This window comes from Ogataea parapolymorpha, chromosome VI (assembly GCF_000187245.1).
Source record: "Ogataea parapolymorpha DL-1 chromosome VI, whole genome shotgun sequence".
NCBI classification, from domain to species: domain Eukaryota; kingdom Fungi; phylum Ascomycota; class Pichiomycetes; order Pichiales; family Pichiaceae; genus Ogataea; species Ogataea parapolymorpha.
The window spans coordinates 1,305,222-1,324,167 of record NC_027861.1 but is presented as its reverse complement, the minus strand read 5'-3'; the positions used below and the strand labels follow the sequence as shown (position 1 = coordinate 1,324,167).

The following is an 18,946-nucleotide window of genomic DNA, read 5'->3' as shown; positions in this document are numbered from 1 at the left end:
AAAAGAGTGCATTTTCATCTATCAAGGTCTCAAAGTGTCGAATCAAATCACTAGTATTTTTTCCGAGACTAAAAAAAAGTTGACACAATGAAAGTTGCTACACTGTTTTTCTTGGCTTCGAGTGTCTGTGTGCTGGGAGACCCACAGTTCGTGAAACTGGAGGCCTCTGTTCTTCGGGGATCCACTTACAAGGATTCCCAGAAGGGGGCCAAGCCGTTCATGTTGGAAAAGAGGGCTGATGACGGCTCGGTCACGATGGAATTGCAGAACGCCCAGTCTTTCTACCAAGTCGAGATCGAGATAGGATCTGATAAGCAGAAGGTGGGGGTTTTGATTGATACCGGTTCCTCGGACTTGTGGGTGATGAACTCGAATAACTCTTACTGTTCGTCTTCCAGCACTAAAAAATTGAAACGGGACGGACCGGCCGATGCGCTACAAAAAGGACGCGATCTTTCCGACCTGTACAATTTCAACTCTCCAAACGAAGACAACAATGCAAAAGGATTCTTGGGTGGCTGGGGAGACTTGACCACAGTAGAGACTGCAACCCAGGATGAGACACAGACGGCTCTCGCTGCGCAGGCCACCGTGGACTGCTCGCTATACGGAACGTTCAATCCTTCAACGTCCAATTCGTTCCACAACAACGGCACCACATTTGAGATTTCGTACGCGGACCGCACTTTTGCCCGTGGAACCTGGGGCTACGATGATGTCACTTTCAATGGTGTCACGGTTAACGATCTCTCGTTGGCCGTGGCAGATGAAACAGATTCTTCGACTGGTGTTTTTGGTATCGGATTGAGGGAATTGGAAACCACATACTCAGGAGGCGGACCACAGCATTACATCTACGACAACTTACCTTTCAAAATGGTCGACCAGGGACTCATCAATAGAGCCGCCTATTCCGTCTACCTGAACTCAACTGAGTCCAGCACTGCCTCGATCCTCTTCGGTGCGGTTGACCAAAGCAAATATACCGGAAGTCTTGGCTTGCTTCCTATCATCAACACGGCTGCTTCCTACGGTTACCAAAAGCCTCTAAGGCTCCAAATCACCCTGTCTGCCATTACGGTCAGCGACTCCAGAGGACAGCAAGCAAGCATTGGTTCAGGAGCTGCTGCTGCACTTCTTGATACCGGAACGACTTTGACGTATGCTCCAAGCGAGATTGTCGAGAAACTTGCTGAAACCCTAGGCTTCGACTACAGCAGCTCTGTCGGGGCCTACGTGGCAAGATGCAGGGACGTTGATAGCTACGCTGTCAACTTCGACTTCCAGGGTAAAGTGATTGAAGCTCCTTTGAGTTCCTTCCTGATTGCTCTGCAAACCAACTCCGGAGAAGTTTCCTCCTACTGCGCATTGGGTATTTTCTCCTCTGGAGACGAATCCTTCACGCTCGGCGATACTTTCCTGCGAAACGCCTACTTTGTGGCTGACCTCGAGGGATATCAAATCGCTATAGCTAACGTGAACCTGAATCCTGGAGCCGAGCAAATTGAGGTCATCTCAGGCAACTCCATTCCTTCTGCTTCGTCGGTTTCCGATTACTCCAATACCTGGGGCGCCTCTGCCACCGCTTTGGACACTGACAGGCCTACTACTCTGGGATCTGTGACTGCTGTGGGCGATGAAAGAGTGACCTCGACCAAGAAGGTTTCGAGTGTGAAGACAAGCACTTCGTCCGGGTCCGGGTCCACTTCGGAGTCGTCTACGTCCAGTTCGCATTCCAGCAATGGCCCAAGGACAGTAGGCTTTAGTTTGTGTGCCGTTTTGTGCGCATTCTTGATTTCTATACTAGTTGTTTGCTAGATCTGAAGTTCTAAGGGGCTTTAGTCTTCATTTATGATTTTTTTTTATTTGGACCGCCTCGAATTGTTTTTCCGACGGGTCTACTTTAAAGCTGCAAGATCTCGTTTAGCGTCGTTTATTTCTCGTTCGTTTAGTGACAAAAAAACAGAAAAAAAAACTATAAAAAGCGGTATATAACCTTTATATTTTGATAAACATGAGCAGCGAAATTAAGCTAGCACCAAAGGATTACGAGAAGGACAAGGAGTTCGCCAAGGCTCTGCATGGCAAGGACGCCGCGAGCGCTACAGGAATGAGTGCTTGGGTGAAGAAGGACAAGGAAGCTCAAAAAGTCGCGATGGAAGGATATTTCAAGCACTGGGACGGGAAAACCGACGAGGAGACTGAAAAGTCGAGACTCGAGGACTACTCGACGCTCACCAAGCACTACTACAACCTGGTGACGGATTTCTACGAGTATGGATGGGGATCCTCGTTCCACTTTTCCAGATACTACAAGGGAGAGCCATTTAGACAAGCTTGTGCTAGACACGAGCATTATTTGGCATTGAAAATGGGCATCACCGAGAACATGAAGGTGCTGGACGTCGGATGCGGAGTCGGTGGCCCTGCTAGAGAGATCACCAGGTTCACTGATTGCGAGATCGTCGGACTGAATAATAACGACTATCAAATTGAGAGAGCCAACAACTACGCCAAGAAATTGAAATTGGACCACAAACTGTCTTTCGTGAAGGGAGACTTCATGCAGATGGACTTTGAGCCAGAGACCTTTGATGCTGTCTACTCAATTGAGGCCACCGTCCATGCTCCTGTGCTGGAAGGAGTGTATGGCCAGATTTACAAGGTGTTGAAGCCCGGTGGAGTTTTCGGAGTTTACGAGTGGGTGATGACCGACGAGTACGACGAGACCAACGAGGAGCACCGTAAGATTGCATACGGAATCGAGGTTGGTGACGGTATTCCTAAAATGTACAAAAGAGAGGTTGCCGAGAAGGCTTTAAAAAATGTCGGTTTCGAGATCGAATACACTAGAGACCTTGCCGATGCCGGGGACGAGATCCCATGGTACTACCCATTGAGTGGAGACTTCAAATATGTGCAGACGATAGGCGATCTATGGACTTTCTTCAGAACGTCGACCGTGGGCAGAAAAATCACCACCGGCTCTGTTGGTCTTATGGAAAAGTTGGGCATTGCTCCTAAAGGTTCCGTGAAAGTCACTGAGGCTCTTGAGGACGCCGCTGTCTACCTCGTTGAAGGAGGAAAAAGGAAGTTGTTCACTCCTATGATGTTGTATATTGTGAGAAAGCCATTAGATGCTAAATGAATACATTCATTTTATACTTCTGCTTCTGAAAAGCAAATACCTTTAAGAATATGCCTTTATATATAGTTCTCAACTATGAGTCTATCAGATAAACAAGTCCCCAGGCGCAGCCAGCAGCAAACGAGCCAATGGCAACCATCTGGAGACCTTCCGATACCCTTATGTAATTAGGCGTGTCATCGCCCATGGAAACGACGGTTTTGAAATATCCAAACCAGAACAGCGTGAAAATCATCACCACCACCGATATTATCAATCCTGTGCCGACTGTGCTCGTGAAGAAGTATGGGATTAATGGGATGAAACCTCCAAAGAAATATCCAGACCCAATTGTTAATGCGCTCATCAATTGACGTCCGTCGGCAGGTTCCTCCAACCCCCGACCATATCTGATCACAAAGTCAATCATCGTCTTGGGGTCAGCCTCCAAGTCCCGGACAAACGATTGGATGGTTTCCTCAGAAGCACCCATTTCGATCATGACGTCTCCAACTTCCCCAGCTATAGAGTCTGGGTTCTCGAAAAACAGCTGTTTTTCCTTTTTCACTTGGGACTTGTAATATTCCAATTCTGAGCGGGCAGCAAGGTAACCTCCGAGTCCCATCGAAATGGCACCGGACACCAATTCTGCCATACCTCCGGTAATGACAAGTTTAGAGTCTCCGAGAGAAGATAGACCGGCGGTCAGGGCAAACGGAACTGTCAGTCCGTCACTGAGACCAATGATCAGATCGCTCATTGCTCTTGGGTCCACTTTGCCGAACATGCCTGCCTCCTGAGAACTATTGGAGTCATCGCCTTTTAGTTGCAGCTTTGGAGACCCTGGAGTTTGTGGCTGAGACTCCGGGTCACCGTCCGAAAGAGAACCGTAGTTATTGTTATTAGTGCTTCTCATGAGCGGGCCACTTTGGTTGGAAGAGGAGCCGAAAAGAGACACGAGGGCTCTTTTGAGGGCGACTATACTCATATCTGGCTGTTATTTATGTATGATTGCTGATTTCCTGTGTAAAATTGATAGTATCGACCAAGCAATCTGTCACAAAAGATACTAGTAATGTGTAGGAGCAAATAGCGGCACCGTCTGGACTGTAACAAGACTGTGTGAGTTGCGCGGTTAGCAGTTAATATTTGACTGAACTTTAAATTCTTTTGCAAGGTCGTCCGAAATACACGCCAAGAACCTGCTATTATATTAGCAAATGGGATGGCAGTAGCAATTGAGTGGAGATAAGTTGCGCTCACTGATGAAAAAGTTCAAAGCACGCTGTATTACTGAAGAAATCACGCACTAGTAGTGTGGACAGAGAGATCGTCAATATATAAAACTTTTAAATTTTTGAAGCACCTTTTAAAAATATGTTGGGTCGTGTGCCGCCCACTGGGATTGTTACTGTTGAGCGCTAACTGCAGGCCCCTCTTGTCAAAATTTAGCAAATCAGAGGCCGATAAATTGTCATCATGAATTTTCCAACGGGCATTGCTAATCAACTGTTGGATTCTAGACACATACAAATTTGTTTTGACAGATTTTCGCCGACGCGAGAAAGCACGTTGTATTGTGTGAACCCTACAAGCAAGGCTGAACACACCTGTCAGAACGTCATCTTTTCAGCGTAATTAATAAAACTAAAAGATTAAATATTACGGTGTCTAATGTGATGGAAGAACTCGTCTTATTCCGCTGTCCGAAGTGCGCACCCGAGTTCGCACATCGCATGAACGCGAACTCAAATTTTGTGATAGCGTTGATCTTCTTATATCCTGCTTAATCGACGCGTCTGTAGTCCTTTCGTATTTTTTTTTATTTTTTTTGTTCAATTTTTCTGATCTTGACCAAAAATCTTTGTTATGGTGTTATTGGTAACCCTGGGCATTATTGCCATGGCAGTATGCCAGGCTGCTGCTAAGACACATACACTTTTCTACGAGACGAAGTGGATCACAGCCAATCCAGACGGCGTGAAGGAGCGCCGAGTCATCTCGTTTAACGGAAGTTGGCCTTTGCCCACCATTGAGGTCAACAAGGGCGACTCCGTGCAACTCCATCTAATCAACGGGCTCGACGTCTCAACATCTTTACACTTCCATGGTCTGCTTCAGAATGGCTCCAACCATATGGATGGGCCCGTTGCCGTCACACAATGTCCGATACCTCCTGGTGAGTCTTTTGTCTACGAGTTCACGGTGGATCAAGTAGGAACGTATTGGTACCACAGCCACAGCGGCTCGCAGTACAGCGATGGACTACGTGGGTTGTTTATTGTCCACGATGAGGAGGTGGAATCCAACTACAAGTTTGACAAGGAGCTCGTTTTCTCCCTAAGTGATTGGTATCATGATTCAAGTGAGGTCTTGGTTCAGAAGCAGCTTTCTCTATACAATCCCACAGGAGCCGAGCCGATTCCTCAAAACACGCTCATAAACGACACCAAGAACATCACTTTCGAGGTAGAGCCCGACACCACGTATCTGATCAGAATTGCGAATATTGGAATCATGTCGTCACAGTACCTGTTTTTTGAAGATCACGACGTCGATATCATTGAGGTGGACGGCGTGTATCTTCATCCTGCCAGGGCCTCCATGATATACTTGGCAGTGGGCCAAAGAATGAGTGTTTTGCTGAAAACCAAGTCTTCTGCATCCAGAAACTTCGGTATTGTCCATGCGCTGGATATTTCCATGTTGGACGCCTTGCCAGCTGATCTACAGTATGTTTCTGTCAACCAGCTTGTTTACGACAAGAGCTTGCCTGACGCAACGCTGAAAAAAGAGTGGCTGGACATCGATTCATATGCTCCATTCGACGACTTCGAGCTACGTCCTCTAGACAACGAGCCTCTTCTTCCAGACCCAGACCATCGCATAGAGGTTGTTTTGCACATGGAGAACCTGGGAGACGGTGTCAACTATGCATTTTTCAACAACTACACTTACGTTGCTCCTAAAGTGCCGACTCTGCTCACGGCACTCACTGCCCCTAAGGAGTACGTTTCCAACGCCAAAATATACGGATCCAACACGAACTCGTTTGTGCTAAGCTACGGCGACGTTGTGGAGCTTGTGGTGAATAACGAAGACGACAACAAGCATCCGTTCCACTTGCACGGCCATCAATTCCAGACCGTAGTTAGATCCGACCAATACGACGATCCCCACCACTACGACCCGGACGCAGAAACAAATCTACCAGAGATCCCTGTTCGCAGAGACACAATGATTGTGGAAGGCAATGGTCACATGGTGCTGCGGTTTGAGGCCAAAAACCCAGGTATCTGGTTCTTCCACTGCCATCTGGACTTCCATCTTGAACAGGGTCTTGCTTTGACTCTCATTGAAGCTCCCTTGGAGCTTCAGGAACAGTTTGCATCAAAAGAACTGCCTGAATACTTTTTGCATGCTTGCAAAGCTTCCGAGACACCTTATAAAGGCAATGCTGCTGCCAACACCAAGCACTGGTTGGACCTGACCGGTGAAAACGTGCAACCGCCACCATTACCGGATGGGTTCACGTTTAAGGGCTATGTGGCGCTGGCCGCGTGCACAGTCATTGCGCTCTACGGCCTCAAATGTATTTATTCCTACGGTATGGGCGACTTGAACAGGTCCGAGAACGTGGCAGCAGAGGAGCGGAGAATGATCCGGAAACTGATGCTGAAGTTGAACCAGGAGCAGCGGGAAATGCTCAGCTCGTCATCCTCAACAGTAAAGAAGAGAGAGGAAATGCGCCAGATGATCGAGGAGCTCGAGGAGCTCGATAAACGGTTCCGCGAGCTCGAGTAGGCGGCGGTGCACGGGTGTGTACATAATTTAAAAATCGCGATAGGCTACGAGCGCGTGCCAGGCCTGAAAGTGCGGCCGATAATAGTTTGTTCTGTAATGTCTGTTGAGGTGGAAAGTGATCTGATCAAGTTTTCGTACGGCAAGGCACATGCCTCTGTTGCGAAAAAAGGCTGCACTTTGGTCTCATTTGTGGTGAATGGTGATGAATACTTGTATCTCTCGGAAGCTGCCAATTTGTCGAGCAAGAGCTCGACGCCTGTGAGGGGCGGCATGCCGCTGATTTTCCCAGCATTTGGCAAGTCGTACCTGGAGAGCCTGAAAACGGTTCAGCAGCATGGGTTTGTGCGCAACATGGCTTGGGACTTTGTCATAGCGGAGGTTTTGACAGAGTGCACGGTAGCACGGTTTCGGCTAAGCCATCGGCAGTGCGAGAACGAGCAGCAGTACAAAAATTGGTGCCAATTCTATGGCCAGCCTATAAAGTTTGAGCTGTCGATGGTTTTCGAGCTATTTTCGGACCGCATCACAGTGAACACGAGCCTTGTCAACGAGAACGTGTCTGAGCTGGAGTTTCAATTTTTGTACCACACCTATTTTCGAGTGCCCTGTGTTCGCGACATGTATATCACGGGGCTGAAGGGGGCCAAATATCTGGACAGACTGCAGACCCGATACCGGCTAGATACCAGTCCTATGCTCAAGGTGGAGGAGCAGACAGACAAATTGTACAAGCTGGGCGAGAACAACCGGGAAATTGATATTTTGTCGGGCAACTACAACGTGAGACTCACTGCGTCGGACAACTTGAGCGACCTGGTGGTTTGGAACCCGTGGAAAGAGGGTGCGGACAAGATGAAGGACTTCGAGCCGAAATCCAGCTACCGCAACATGTGCTGCGTCGAGTTCGGCGCAATTGAGGGCATAACGGTCACCAAAGGCGGACGGTGGCAGTGCCAGCACACAATTACTATCATTTAGGCACAATGGAAGGGAATACTAAAATATCATCATCTATGTATTAAACTATTTTTCTTCGCTCGGCTGCTCCTGCGCCTTGTCGTCAGAGGCCGCCTCCTCCTCGTCAGAGCTGCTCAGCTGGTCCAGCTCGCTAGGAGTGTTCAGCGAGGGGAACTCGCCGCCGCTCTCGGCTGCCAGCTTGGCAAAGTCGATCGACTCGTCGCCGAAGGCGTTGCCCAGGTCGCCCATGGAGTTCTGCAGGTCGTCGTCTTTCTCGTCCTGCTCGTCCTCGTCGACCCACTTGTCGAAATCGGTCTTTATGTAGTGTTGCTTCACCTTCAGCTTAGTCAGTCTAGGCCAGAACTCGGCATTGAGCTTCTTCTTGTACAGAATAAAGAAGATGTGGGATCCCGTGATCTGGTACTTGGACTTCTTTTCGTCGATCTCGTCGTAGAACTCAATGTCAAGCTTATAATGCTTTTCGCCCGACTTGCCCTCGAACTTCAATTCGGTGGCACTCAGCGTGATCTCTGGCTTCTCCACATCGGCCACATTGATCGTCAGATAGAGCAGGTTTTTCTCTGGAATCGAATCGTTGGATCTTTGAGCCCAAAGAACTAATGTTAGTCTGATAAAGCTGTGTTTACTTACCTTCAGGTGGAATTGTCGACATGACAGATCGTAATTCGGGTGTTAAAAATGGTAGGTTTTAATACACAAGTGTTATTTTTCTAGAAAATTTCGTGCTGTCGTCCCGTCTGGGGATACCTGCTGCACAGCCCGGATCACGAGGATGGTTTCAAACTTTAATTACATTACATACACTCTATCTTCTTCCTCTCAGCATGCTCCGCGGATAGATCTTGCGGCGAGTCTGGGTGTTTGGAGGAGGTGTGGTGGATGGCGCAGCCGAAAACACCGAGGAAGGGTCCACATTGGCCGAGCTGGAGGCCCCCGTGAAGTCGAAGTTTGGCGTGGCAGACCTGGACGGGTTGAACCCGCCAAACGAGGACGGTGTCTGGCTCTGGGGCTGTGCTTGGCCAAAATGCGTTCCGTCCAGGTTGAAGATCTTGCTCTGCGGCTGCGGCGTCGACCCACCAAACACAGACTGTCCTGCGCTTGGATTTGTGAGCGAGCCCGAGAGGCCAAATCCGGGCTGTGCAGGCGCAGACGCGGTTGGCTGGCCAAACGCAGACGAGCCAGATCCCGCAGAATTGAGGGAGCCGTTCGTGCTGTTGGCCGGCTTGCCGAATGAGAAGCCCTGCGACGTGCCAAAAGAGAACGCTGGTGCCGGCTGAGCAGCGGGAGCAGCCGGTTTTGATGCGGCACCGAACGAGAAGCCAGACGTGGATGATGAAGGAGTTGAGGCCGGCGCCCCAGAGCCAAATACTGAGCCAGAAGCCGGATTGGCAGCCGTGCCGGTAGAGGCTCCAAAGCTCGAGGAGGCAGGAGCCGCGGCGGACTGCGACGGCTGGGAGCCAAACGAGAACGCTGGTTTGGTTGCACCGAAACTGAAGGGCTTGGACTCTGTGGGTTTCTGTTCCTCCTTTTCGGCCTGTTGGGCGCCAAACGAGTTGCTGGAGAAATTGAATGCTGGCTTGGCAGTTTCAGCGGACTGGGTTGCTTGTTCTGTTGGTTTTGAGCCAAAGGAGAAGGAAGGCGTGGCAGGCTTGGTTGGCTCATCCTTGTTCTGTGTCGTTTCAGCGGGCTTCGCACCGAACGAAAAAGCCGGTGTTTCTGGCTTTTTTGCCGGTTCTTCTGGCTTAGCTGGCTCTATTTTAGCCGACTCTGGTTTGGACGGCTCCGACTTAGAGCTGAACGAAAATGTAGGAGCAGCAGGCTTGGCAGACTCCTCCGCCGGCTTGGAGAACGAGAAAGCTGGGGTTTGTGCTTTCGTGCCGAACGAGAATGCCGCGGAAGGCGCAGACTTGGCCTCCTCCTGGCTCTTGGCCTCTCTTTTCTCCTCCACGGCCGGCTTGGTCTGGCTTCCAAAGGAGAAAGACGGCAGAGCAGGTTTTTCAGCAGAGTCCGCAGGTTTAGCACCAAACGAAAATGCCGAGCTTGGCTTCGACTCTGCATGATCTTTTTCCTCAGGTTTCTGTATAGGTTGCTGTTCAGGCTTGGAAAACGAGAACAGCGGTTTTTGGGAGTCTGTGCTGAAGGAGAACGCAGGAGCGGGCTTGGAAGAGTCGTCTGGCTTAGACCCAAACGTAAACTTCTTTCTTTTTGGCTCTTCTTCTTCGTTTTTTCCTGCTGTGCTTGGAAGCGACACTGAGGGAGCAGACGAGCCATTCGAAAGCGAGAACGAAGGAACGTCTGGCTTTGAGTCCGCAGACTTCGGCTTTGAGTCCGCAGGCTGAAGCGAGAACGTCGGCGACTCTGTCTGTTTCTTGTCCGTGAATGTGAATGCTGGGGTTGGTTTCAATGGAGCAGACTCCAGGGGTTGCTCTGGCTTCTTCTCGGGCACGAACTTTGGCTTTGTGGCTGTGTCGAACGAGGTCGCCAGCCTCTCAGGAGCAAACTGGACGTCTTTCTTTGGCGCAAACTTTATTTTCTCGGTCAAGGGCTTCACCTCCACCTTCTTGACCTCTGGCTCATCTTCGTCGTCGTCGTAGTCGAGCACAGCCTTGAAGATGCCGTGCTGGTTGAGCCGTTCTTTAGGAATTTTCTGCACCGAAGTTGTCTTGGTTGCAAGTTCCGGGGCATGCTCAATGGTCTCGACTGAGGTATCGACATACCTGGAGCGGGCAGACGTGTTGGATGACGTGTGCACAAGGTTTCTGGTATGGTCACGCAGATACGCCATTCTGGACTTGCGGTACTTATCCTGCTGCATTCTCCGTTTGAGCACTATTAGCTGGGCGCGTTCTATAGGGTCGATTGAGAAGGAGGTTGTTGGCTTCTTGGGCTGCTTTGCCGGAGGATGGCTGGCTGACGCGGACACCTTGCGCTTGGCGGCCGCTGGAGGCACTGGCGAGCGCGCGGTGCCGTTGAGCACGGTCTCGTCACCTAGACTTGTGGACTCTGCCTTGAGGCTTTCGTCTGCATCGCGCAGTCTCGAGGACAGCATGTTATTTTCACGTTTGATGGACTCGTAGTACTGCTCCAGCTGGCGGGCGGTGATTGGCGACGACTGGGAGCGGAACGAGTCGTGGTTGAGACTGAGATTAGGGGCAATGCTGGTGTTGGGTCTCGATGGCTGTGATCCGGAGGTGTCGAAGCTGGCGTCCTTGGGCCGCTGGAAGATGTTTAGAATGCTGCTTGTGATTTTCTTGAGCTTTGACGGCCGCGCAGACGGGTCAGGCGTCGCCGAAAAGACCCTTTTCAGCGAAGACTCCATGTTTTGTTTCAGGTCGCTAAAAAACTAATATCCCGTGCAACTGCCTGTTTTTCCGGTTAATGCTTCAATGTATCGCGGTGCAAGTCGCTGGCTCAGGAAGAGAGGCTGGTTCTGTGCAGCAGCGGCGGGCTTGTCAGGAAGTGCTGGGCCGTTAGACAAGATAGTTTTGCTAAATAAAAAAATAATCGGGCCGGGTAAAACGGTTTTTCAGGCTCGAACAGTATGGAGGACGTCAAAACTATACTGGAGACGCTGAGGTTGGACCCGCAGAGAGGACTGCGGGAGCTTGAGTGTCGTCTGGAGCGTCGACCGGGATCAGATGGCGGCATGAGTCCCAGCCCAGAACCGGCAGTCAACCCCGACAACTGGCAGGTGGTGGTTGACGAGCTTCTGGAAATGCTCGCCGTGCCAGAGATGCAGTGGACCTGGTTCCGTCCAAAAGAACCGCGTGAACAGAAAATTTCACGCCAGCACAAACAGGCGCAACTACACGCTTTGCGGCAGGTCCTCCAATTCACCTCCGTATACGACCGCTACAAGCTGCTGGACAGAGTTTCGCTCTACTATGACGAGCGCCATCCGTGGTCGTCCAAGGAGTCGGCTCAGGCTGTGCACGATATTCTATGCCAGGTTGAACCCTCCAAAGACGAGATATTCGTGCTTATGGATGGATATGTGCCCATGTTACGCAAATTTGGAAAGGTCAGCCAGCACCGTACAAAAGTGTCTGCTGGTGGGTACAGAAAGTCTCAAAATGCTGCCGACGGGTCCATAGACACGCCACTTGTGGGCCGCGAACCTGTTGGCGAGGATGAGCGGATTAGAACGAAGTATATGTCGAGAATCGGCAGTCTGGCCTTTTTAGTGGATTTTCTCCAAGGAAGTGACATAGAGGCCCGCTGGAACGTGATTTTTCTGCTCTTGCTGCACTACCTTGACGACCATGATGTGCTGGTGAAGAGCTCGGCGTGCGAGGTGCTCCAGACGGTGGTGGCAAAGGTGAACTCGCCGCCGAGTATGAAAAACATTATTGCGCGAAGCAGCGTAGCAGGCCTGCTATTGGACACGATTGCGCCGTGTCTGCTGGCGTTGCCGTCGCTGACGCCGCCAGAAGAGTCGCGGATGGTGCTGCCGACGGCGTACGCGACGGCGATTGCCGTGCTGACGGCCTCGACGGGCGCCCAAGACGAGCTCGAGAGGCAAATTGCGTGGCTGCTCGTGGACTACGCGCTGCCTGGCGTGGCGCGCGCGGGCGAGTATCCGCAAGTGTGCGGCGCGTTGCTGAGCGTAGTGGCGACGGAGCTGCTGCCGAGAATGGGGGCATTCGCCGCCGTGGTGGCCAAACAGACGTGCTACGGCGTGCTCGAGCTGCTGCGAAACCCGTACACCGCGTTTTCGCCAGCGACGATCGACGCGGCGGTCGCGGTGCTGGAGCAGCTGGCGGCGCAGGGACGGGGGCTGGCCAGCGTGCGCTACGACGTGCTGGCGTGTCTTCTGAAGGTGGCACAGCGGCTGCACAAGTACGAGGTCCGCGACGCGGACGAGGTGCGAGCAAAAATCGCCCGGTTTGTTTTGCAGCTCGACCTGACACAACAAGAAAGAGATCGCGTACAAAAATTTCTTCTCCACCTGACACAGTGAAGACAAGACGGATGCCCAAGTTTCTGACGCAATCGCGCGAGGCGCTGCGCGAGAAGTACGTGGAGATCAACCGGCGCGAGAAGAGCCGGCTGGTGGACGCGATGCGGCACCGTTCGCAGTCGGCGTGGTCGTACGAGGCCGGCGCGCGGAACAGGGACCGCAATCGGTACAGTGACGTGCTGCCGTTCGACAAGAACCGGGTGCGGCTGCGCAGCAGGGACAACGACTATATCAATGCGTCATGGCTCGAGCTGACGTGTGGCGACGGCGTGGGGCGGTACATAGCGACCCAGGGCCCGACAGCGGCGACGTGGAGGCATTTTTGGCAGATGTGTTTTGAGCAGTGTGTGAACGAGGTGGTGATTGTGATGCTGACGCCACTGTTTGAGGGCGGGCGTGAAAAATGCTACAAGTACTGGTCGGAAAATGACTTCCGCGCCGGGGACGGGCTGGTACTGGAATTTGGCGGCGTGCGCGAAAGCGAGAGCGGGCATTTCACGGTGCGGCACTGGACGCTGCGGGATGAGACGAGCGGGGCACTGAAGCCGGTGACTCAGTACCAATTCCACGAGTGGGCGGATTTCAGTGCGCCTGAGCAGGCGCCGTCGTTGGTGGAGCTGAGCAACAGCGTACACTCGCACGACACGACAGACCCGATTGTGGTGCACTGCTCGGCCGGCGTGGGGCGGTCTGGCACGTTCATCGCGGTGGACTACTTTCTACAGCACTGCACAGCGAGTTTGACGGCTCCCGACACCGACGACGCTCGCGAGGACCTGATCACGCCGGTCAACAACCACGAGGTGCGAGACCCCGTGCTGGAGATCGTGCTGGAACTACGCAGCCAGCGCGTGCTGATGGTGCAGCAATTCGAGCAGTTTGCGTTCATCTACGACTGTCTGCGGCAGTACTACATCAGCAGGTACCTGAATAAAACGTGAGCGGAAAAACGAGATAATATTACTGTAGACATGGCGTAGTATGGACAGAGCATCACACGGTGGTGCTGTTGGACTTGAGCTCTCTGAGCAGCTGGATCTTGCGTCTTCTTGCGTTGATGAACCAATTGGAGAGCTGCTGGTTGGTGAGGCCAGTCTTTGCGACGAGCTCCATTTTTTCCTTCGAGTTGGGGTACGGGTGTTCGAGGTTATCGTTCAACCAGTTGAGCAGGATAACCGTTGTCTTTTTGGGCAGGTTGGAGCGCTTTTTCTTGCAGTACTTGGCACCGCAGTCGGAGTCGGACGACGGGGAGGCCGGGGCGTTGTACTCTGAGTCGGAGCGGGCCGCTGCGGACTGCTGGCCCGGGCTGGCGGGCTCTGTGAGCGAGAGTCTTGGGAAAGAGAGGTGTGGCAGCGAGCGATGCGTGACCAGGGGCGGTGGCAGCTGGTACTCGAGCACGGAGGAGAACGAGCTGGATCTCGAGGAGAGCGGCGAGTAAGGGAATTGCTGCACGGGGCTAGGCAGAATTGGCATGGCGGAAGGGTCGTAGTTTTGGGGCGGGAATTTGTTGATGGAGTCGAGGACCGAGGAGTCCAGGATCCGCTTGATGGAGGGCAATTGTACACGGGGAGCCGGGAGCGAGTCGTATGGCGAGGTTGGCGGGGTAAGCCGCTGGGGGCCAGCGTACTGTTTATTGATGAGACTGGACACTTCCATAGTTTTTCAGAGAGTAGAAAAATGCCAGGACAGTTGCTTAATATATGGAGCACGTCTTCCTGAACAATAGGTTCGGCAGCTGCGTGAATAATAGCACCAAAAAGGCCATTCAGGAGACAGGTCTATCACTTTCAGCAAAAAAAAATGTGACTACGACGCATAAAACAATAGGGTGCGGCCTGGAAATTCTATGCGACCGAGCGAAATAGCTGTATTGGGACAATCTAATGTGCCGTTTACTGTTCGGTTTTATAACTTGCCAGACGCACAGCTAAAATTTTGAGGTTCTGCCGACGGAAGTTCCTCGAAAATGTAGAAACACCGCCTAATTGCGGTTGCGTTTCAAACCACTCTGCCCACCATCGCACGCCGTAAACAGCAACCTTGCCGCGCTCGCGTGTCGTGAGCCTCACTATTGTGGCAATTCCATCGGCCGCCTGCCATTCCGGCGTATTCGTACCTGAGTGGGTCCACTGCCTCCACTGGCTTATTCCCACTTGGCACAGTGGCGCCCACCCGTCTCGCGTAGTGATCGGCTTTTCCGCGGTGTATTATGCACAGTGGGCTGGCCCAACGGTGGCACAAAAGATCTTCGCGAGGCCGCGTTGTGACAAACTTGACTTGTATTGTGACGTGGAGGTCGGCCGGAGTTCCCGTCGGCTCGGCTTACCCGACGGCATGCGACCTGCGGTTGAATTGAGCTTTCGAGCATGCAGCTGTCAACAGCAAACAATGCGCCTTTTTTACAAACGGTGCATAACAGACAGCGCCATAAAACCGCCGCAGCCTTCGGACCTCCCGACGCGGTGCAATTAGGGATTTCCCCCGTAAGCAAATTGGAATGTCCTTTTCGGTTTTCAGCCGACCACCCGATTGCAGATTATCGAAGGTGCATATGCATGCTGCATCCCCCCCGAACACCGTTTGACAGGTATTCTGGTGAAACGCACCCCGCCGCCAGCCGCCAGCAGCCAATCATGAGCGAAAATTAATCTCACTCAACAAACCACACCCAATCTGGAATTTGGCCGCCGTCAACAAACTCCATCTCTCCCCTCCCGCCCACCTATGTCCAAACTACAAAGCAATCCTCGTATCCCTCTAGATCCTCTCAATTACTCTCTATATACTATGCACTTCGGAATTTTCCACCGAGGCCCCCAGTTACAGATTTGTAGTGACGGTCACAGTCTTGGCATTTATCAATAACGTTGGGGGAAGTCCATTACACCAGGTGTCAAGATCGGTCACGTAGTCCAGGCAGCTTTTCTCATCCTTGTGCAGTCCAATTTCCGGGACAGGCAACGTCGAGAAGATTAGGGCTGTGTTGGCAGACGTAGTTCTCATGAGCTCGTTTAAAATCAGATATTGCGCCGTACTGCTCAGCTCGTTGAATGAGAACACCGACTCATCGTATGCCGTTGCTGCAAACGCGGGCGACACGCTGCCCGACAGCGCGCCCGACTCAGTGCCGTCCTGAACAAACATAATGGACGGCTCGTTACCCTGTGCGTTTTCTAAAACTTGAGAATTGGGCATGGTGTCAGCAGAGAAAGTAGAAACTTTCTGACGCAGCAGCGATGTCGACGACTTTAGGTTTCGCAGCATTGGCCGCCGCAGATGCTGCGCGGACGATTGGTAGACGGGTACCGTCGGAGGATGGGGCTCGTGGCGTGAGATCGACGACGCCGACGAGACAATCGACTCGGCGTCGGAAAACGAGTAGTCGTCGTCTGACGACGAGGCGTCTGCCAGCGTCTTGTGGAGATCCAGGTTCGCTATGCCGTTCGAAACCATCGAGAACGCCACGCCGTTCTTGCGCATGTAGCTGCCCGAGTACCGTTTTCTGTTGCCCGCACGAAATTTCCTCACCACCTTGGAATTAATCTGAATATTGGCCACAGGCTTTGGTGCCGGAGCGGCCGAATTGCGCATCTCCAACACGGCCTGCCACCAATCGTCGTTCTCCAGTCGAGAGTCCACCTTGCCCGCGTCAAATCCATCTTTCTCGCCCTTCGCAATGTAATTGTACGTGCCAAAGTTGCCCGACTCCAAGCAAAGGACTACCGCCTCGGCATTGATTCGCAGGATCTCCAGCAACGACCGCAGCCGCTGCTTCTCCTCAGCAACGTCCCGCTTGTACTCCACAAACACCACCACACGCAGCCGGTGCGTCTTCTTCCAGCACGGCACCGTGTGCAGAATGGCGCCCAGCTGCAAAATCAAGGTGTACGTGTCAAAGTTGTTGGTCCTAATACTCTTGCCCGATTTGTTGGTCACGTGACTCGACATCTGGATCGGGTACAGATCGATGTAGCGTTGTTGAGAGTCCTGGAGCTGGTTCTCGTGGTTGCTTGGGATGTGCAGTCGCGGGAACCCCTTGGCGACGGCAATATTGCTGTCCAGCAGCGACAGGTCTTCCAGTACTTGCACCCAGTTGCAGAGACCTATATGGTTCTCCTGGATGCAGGTATCTGTGGGCAGTCCTGAAATGTTCACGTTCACCTGTTTTGAGAATTCCGGCGTTTTAGACTCGAACTTTATGCTCTTGGGCAGTTTTTGCGCCTTGTAGTTTGATAAATCGTAGAATCCGACTATGGTAATATTTGGTTTCATTCCGCCCAGTCCTGATCCCAGAAACACGTTGCGCACTCCCCAGCAGAACGTCGGCGCGATGGCGATCTGCACAAACGCTTTCACCTTAGATACGTCGCGGAGCTTGATCCACGCGGACCGTTGGCGGTTCAAATCGGCCACCCGGTCCTGGAAACTGTCTGCCACCATGACGTGCCCGAGGATGTAAAGACCGCCTTTTTTGAGGTGGTTGCAGAAATTAATTAATTTCCAGCTTGTTCGCGGGTTGTCGACGAGCAGCAGAATCTGCGGACGCCAGTACTTGACGTTATCCTGGCGCAATTTCAGCAGATATTTGCGCACCTGGTGGTAAATGAGCGACTGCGACACGTCTCCCCACTGTTTTGGCGGCGAGATGTAGTGGATGAACAGGACGAGGGCCATCAGCATGATGAAGATGAAGGACGCCGAAATGCCGTCGACGATGAACATGGCTGCTCCAGACGCCAGCGTGCCCATGAGGGCGGTCGTTGTGCCAAAATAGCGGAAGCTGGGCCTGAAATTGGGGGCAGAGCCGAGTTTCAAGAGGAAACAGGCCACGTTGGTGACGATAAACGTCATGAGAAAGGCCATGGTGATGAGCGTTGCGATCTGGTTGACGTCGGCAAACAGAAACAGCTGGCACAGCAGCCACGTGAACAGGATGCCGTAGACGGAGTCTGTGCCGAAAACGCGCAGTCCGGGCAGGATCTCGTCGATTGCGATGGCCTGGAGCAGTTTTGCGGCGCCCACGAGGCCGACAATGACCGAAAACACTGACGTCGACACCTCGCCGACAATTATTAGCAGCGGCGACAGATTGACCGTCTGGAGCACTTGCACGTCTTTGTAGAGCAGTTCGCGCGGGATTGAGCATCCCATAGAAATGATTACCAGGAGATAGCACACAAACGTGATCAACAGCCCGCTCAGCGTTCCTAGCGGGATGGATTTGGACGGGTTTTTCAGGTCACCGCTCATGGACGCGCCAGCAAAGATACCTGCCGTAGCAGGGAAGAAAATGCCAAACACGTCTCTGAAATTCTCCTTGCGCGGCAGTTGCGAGCCCGCAGCACCTTGCGTGAAGTGCGGGAGCAAGTTTTCTGTAAAGGTGGCCCAGGAAATGCCCGTGTAGAAGGCGTCGTTTTCCTTCGAATAAAACGGAGCCACCACGAGCGACGACAGCGGCACCGACAGCGTCGACAGAATCAGCAGAAAACACAGCAGCGACCCGGCTTTCGAAACTGTCTGCGAGCCAATAAGCGAGATCACCGTGCAGAGAGCCAAAAACACAGTGCTGTACATAAACTGGAACCAGTAGTCTGTGGGCAGCAATTTCCACACAACGCCGGTCTGGCTGTTGAAATTGTACAGCAGCGGCTCAATCAGACCGGCCACGTTCAATGCAGAGTTCAGCACCTGGCCAATGTAGAAGATGATGCCTATTGCGCCGCCAAATTCCACCCCCAGACTGCGACTGATCATATAGTACGCCCCGCCGCCTTTGACGGTCCCGTTGGTGGCGATGGCACTCACGGAGAGCGTCGTAAGAAGGTCAATGCCGTAGCTCATAACCAGCAGCAACAGCGTGCCCAGAATGCCCATCTGGCCCAGAACAAAGCCGAATCGCAAGAACATCAAAATAGACAGCACGTTCAGGATCGTGGGCAGCGTGACGCCGTTCATGGTGTTGAGCTTGTGGGGCTTTTCGTCCGTGCTGGGGTCCGCGATCGACCCGTAGTTGGGATGAAGGCTGCGCAAATTAGACATTAGGGGAGCAAAGCATATGAGCAAGGATAATGCGATTA

The 18,946-nt window shown here is 52.4% G+C and overlaps 11 protein-coding genes across 11 annotated transcripts; 6 read left to right on the top strand and 5 right to left on the bottom strand.

Moving 5' to 3' along the window:
* Window positions 1-87: 87 nt before the first annotated feature.
* Window positions 88-1,818, top strand: HPODL_01878 (yapsin 1; the record flags this gene model as incomplete). The annotated part of the gene is made up of 1 exon (XM_014078406.1): window positions 88-1,818. One exon carries the CDS (start codon window positions 88-90, stop codon window positions 1,816-1,818), a length of 1,731 nt encoding a protein of 576 aa, XP_013933881.1.
* Window positions 1,819-2,014: 196 nt separating this feature from the next.
* HPODL_01877 (Sterol 24-C-methyltransferase) lies at window positions 2,015-3,148 on the top strand (the record flags this gene model as incomplete). Its single annotated transcript, XM_014078405.1, has 1 exon — window positions 2,015-3,148. The coding sequence occupies one exon, from the start codon at window positions 2,015-2,017 to the stop codon at window positions 3,146-3,148; it is 1,134 nt and encodes a 377-aa protein (XP_013933880.1).
* Window positions 3,149-3,221: 73 nt separating this feature from the next.
* On the bottom strand, window positions 3,222-4,115 carry HPODL_01876 (Protein CCC1; the record flags this gene model as incomplete). The annotated part of the gene is made up of 1 exon (XM_014078404.1): window positions 3,222-4,115. One exon carries the CDS (start codon window positions 4,113-4,115, stop codon window positions 3,222-3,224), a length of 894 nt encoding a protein of 297 aa, XP_013933879.1.
* Window positions 4,116-4,996: 881 nt separating this feature from the next.
* On the top strand, window positions 4,997-6,931 carry HPODL_01875 (Iron transport multicopper oxidase FET3; the record flags this gene model as incomplete). Its single annotated transcript, XM_014078403.1, has 1 exon — window positions 4,997-6,931. The coding sequence occupies one exon, from the start codon at window positions 4,997-4,999 to the stop codon at window positions 6,929-6,931; it is 1,935 nt and encodes a 644-aa protein (XP_013933878.1).
* Window positions 6,932-7,027: 96 nt separating this feature from the next.
* Window positions 7,028-7,909, top strand: HPODL_01874 (Glucose-6-phosphate 1-epimerase (hexose-6-phosphate mutarotase); the record flags this gene model as incomplete). The annotated part of the gene is made up of 1 exon (XM_014078402.1): window positions 7,028-7,909. One exon carries the CDS (start codon window positions 7,028-7,030, stop codon window positions 7,907-7,909), a length of 882 nt encoding a protein of 293 aa, XP_013933877.1.
* Window positions 7,910-7,954: 45 nt separating this feature from the next.
* On the bottom strand, window positions 7,955-8,561 carry HPODL_01873 (Protein wos2; the record flags this gene model as incomplete). Its single annotated transcript, XM_014078401.1, has 2 exons — window positions 7,955-8,505; window positions 8,540-8,561. The coding sequence occupies 2 exons, from the start codon at window positions 8,559-8,561 to the stop codon at window positions 7,955-7,957; spliced, it is 573 nt and encodes a 190-aa protein (XP_013933876.1).
* Window positions 8,562-8,714: 153 nt separating this feature from the next.
* Window positions 8,715-11,228, bottom strand: HPODL_01872 (Essential component of the nuclear pore complex, which mediates nuclear import and export; the record flags this gene model as incomplete). Its single annotated transcript, XM_014078400.1, has 1 exon — window positions 8,715-11,228. One exon carries the CDS (start codon window positions 11,226-11,228, stop codon window positions 8,715-8,717), a length of 2,514 nt encoding a protein of 837 aa, XP_013933875.1.
* A 222-nt stretch (window positions 11,229-11,450) lies between these two features.
* On the top strand, window positions 11,451-12,869 carry HPODL_05318 (uncharacterized protein; the record flags this gene model as incomplete). The annotated part of the gene is made up of 1 exon (XM_014078399.1): window positions 11,451-12,869. One exon carries the CDS (start codon window positions 11,451-11,453, stop codon window positions 12,867-12,869), a length of 1,419 nt encoding a protein of 472 aa, XP_013933874.1.
* A 329-nt stretch (window positions 12,870-13,198) lies between these two features.
* Window positions 13,199-13,810, top strand: HPODL_01871 (uncharacterized protein; the record flags this gene model as incomplete). Its single annotated transcript, XM_014078398.1, has 1 exon — window positions 13,199-13,810. The coding sequence occupies one exon, from the start codon at window positions 13,199-13,201 to the stop codon at window positions 13,808-13,810; it is 612 nt and encodes a 203-aa protein (XP_013933873.1).
* A 52-nt stretch (window positions 13,811-13,862) lies between these two features.
* On the bottom strand, window positions 13,863-14,525 carry HPODL_01870 (Homeobox protein CUP9; the record flags this gene model as incomplete). Its single annotated transcript, XM_014078397.1, has 1 exon — window positions 13,863-14,525. The coding sequence occupies one exon, from the start codon at window positions 14,523-14,525 to the stop codon at window positions 13,863-13,865; it is 663 nt and encodes a 220-aa protein (XP_013933872.1).
* Window positions 14,526-15,689: 1,164 nt separating this feature from the next.
* On the bottom strand, window positions 15,690-18,908 carry HPODL_01869 (putative membrane protein; the record flags this gene model as incomplete). Its single annotated transcript, XM_014078396.1, has 1 exon — window positions 15,690-18,908. The coding sequence occupies one exon, from the start codon at window positions 18,906-18,908 to the stop codon at window positions 15,690-15,692; it is 3,219 nt and encodes a 1,072-aa protein (XP_013933871.1).
* Window positions 18,909-18,946: the final 38 nt, after the last annotated feature.